Source organism: Spermophilus citellus, assembly GCF_964194105.1.
Source record: "Spermophilus citellus genome assembly, chromosome: 2".
NCBI lineage: Eukaryota > Metazoa > Chordata > Mammalia > Rodentia > Sciuridae > Spermophilus > Spermophilus citellus.
The window spans coordinates 180,512,637-180,514,994 of NC_138183.1; the positions used below are offsets into that span (position 1 = coordinate 180,512,637).

General features: G+C 43.2%; 1 protein-coding gene across 1 annotated transcript; it reads right to left on the minus strand.

Moving 5' to 3' along the window:
* Nucleotides 1-390: 390 nt before the first annotated feature.
* Nucleotides 391-1,552, minus strand: LOC308631346 (platelet-activating factor acetylhydrolase IB subunit beta-like). The gene has a single exon (XM_081262496.1). The coding sequence runs from the start codon at nt 1,473-1,475 to the stop codon at nt 438-440; it is 1,038 nt and encodes a 345-aa protein (XP_081118622.1). The 5' UTR covers nt 1,476-1,552; the 3' UTR covers nt 391-437.
* Between the last annotated feature and the right edge of the window lie 806 nt (nt 1,553-2,358).

Genomic DNA, 2,358 nt, shown 5'->3' on the forward strand with positions numbered 1-2,358 from the left:
TAAAGTTATTTTTTTTTCATTTTCTTTTTTTTTAATTGATTGTTCAAAACATTAAAGAGCTCATGATATATCATCTTTCATACATTAGACTCAATTGGGTTTTGAAATCTCATTTTTACCCCAAATACAGATTGCAGAATCACAACTGTTACATACTCACATTATTACATAATGGCATATTAGTGACTGTTGTATTCTGCTACCTTTCCTATCCCCTACTATCCCCCCTCCCCTCTCCTCCCATCAGGTGAGAGACATTGTACTTTAGAACAGGGTAGTGGAACTAGAGTTCTGGGTATTTTATTTTATTATTTTTTTTATTTTTTTTTTTTACATGAAAGGACAATATTTATTTAAACAGAGCTCAATGAGGTTACCATGGTATCGTCAGAGTGCATCCAGAGGAAAAAAGGGAGGAGGGGCCAAATGAGACTCAATCAACGGCACTCCCACACCTTTACTGTTTGGTCTACACTGCCAGTAACCACATAGGGTGCCGTCTTGTGGAAATCCAAAGAGGTAACAAAGTGTTCATGCGCATTGAGAGTCTTCATGTATCTTTTGTTCTTGTAATCCCATACACGTAGGGTCTTGTCATCAGCACAACTCAAAATAAATTCCCCCCCAGAATGGAACAGAATTCCACGTACCCAGTTATCATGACCCACAAGGGTCATAAGGCACATGCCAGTACTGACGTCCCACATCTTAATAGTTTTGTCTCTGGATCCAGACAGCAAAAATGGCCCAGGTTTGCCACTTTTCTTAGTCTCAGATCCTGTTGCTTCAGAGATGGAGGAATATGAGCTTTCTGGAGCCCAGGAAATGCATTCTACCACATGTTCATGTTCTCGGAGCTCGGCCTTGCACTCCTTTGTTGTTACGACCCATACGCGCACAGTCTGGTCGTTGGAACAGCTGGCTATCAGAGTGCCATCCTGATTTGGCCGCACCATACGTACCCATTCTCTGTGTCCCGTGAATGTCTTCACACAGTAGCCAGTTTGCACTTCCCACATTTTTATAGTTTTATCCCTTGAGGCAGACACTATATGATCTCCATTGGGCATGATGGCTACTGAAGAGACATTGTGGTCGTGGCCATGCATGGTTCTAATGCATTCAAAGCCCTGAAAATCCCATAGTTTAATGGTCATATCTGCAGAACAGGAAGCCAGAAGCTTGCCACTGTGGTCAAAGGAAATGTCTTGTACAGAGTCTGTATGTCCCTTAAGAGTTCGTTCAAAATCTGCTGTCTCATAATCCCACACCTTAATTGTAGCATCCTCTGAAGCAGAGGCCATAACACTGAACACAGGATGAAAAATGACACGAGTGACTGGACTCCTATGACCACTCAATGCATATTTTTCTGGTGGACGGGGAATCCATTCTTTTGGGTCTCGTTTCTGACCAAGAGGACCACCTGACGTAAATTCTTCTTTTGCTTCATTTAGCTTTGATTCTAATTCCATAACCTTCTTTTGTAATCTAATAACAGATGTCCATTTTTTTCCAAAAGACCAGCATACTTCTTATCTAATTCTTCATTCATATCCGCAGCTGTCGGCTCGGGGCCCAGGCTTGGGCACCTACCGGGCCTTCCAGGCGTTCCGTCCCCCACCTGTCCTTAGGATGGGGTTGACCTGAGGAGGATGGACCGCCGCCTCCCAGTCTCCCCCCTCCCCCACACCGATGCAGTGGTCCAGCCTCTGCGGCCCGGCCCCTCTGTTCGAACAATCTGCAGCGTCCACCCACCAAATCGGGCAGGGTTTTCTTTTCTGCCACCGGCTCCTCGGACGGGAGTTGCCTTTTGACGTTGTTAACACTGAGCTTCGAGGGCCTCTGCCATTTCCCTTCCTCTCATCTCATCTCCCCATTGCTTTAGGAAATGCAGTGCCTTATCTATTTACCCTCTAGCCTTCCAGGTGGAATGAACCTTACTTGTTGAATATCTCCTGGTTACTGGTTGGATTCACTTATAAAAGACTCATTTTCCCCTGTGTGGAAGCCACTTAGTGGCATAGTTAATTATAAACCCAGGGATTACAAAGCCTTTTGATTTCCTGAAGGAGGGACATACCACTATATCAAATAAGCTTGACATTAACAGCCAAAATGGTGCTGTCCCAGAGACAACGAGATGAACTAAATCGAGCTATAGCAGATTATCTTCGTTCAAATGGCTATGAAGAAGCATATTCAGTTTTTAAAAGAGTTCTGGGTATTTTAAAAGGCAAAGCTGAGAGAATGTACTGGTAGATTGGACATTTACTTCAATGAAAGAAAATTAATTCATGAAAGACTCTAAGGTATTTGATCTATGAAACTTAGGTATTTGTTGTATCATTTAAAAAG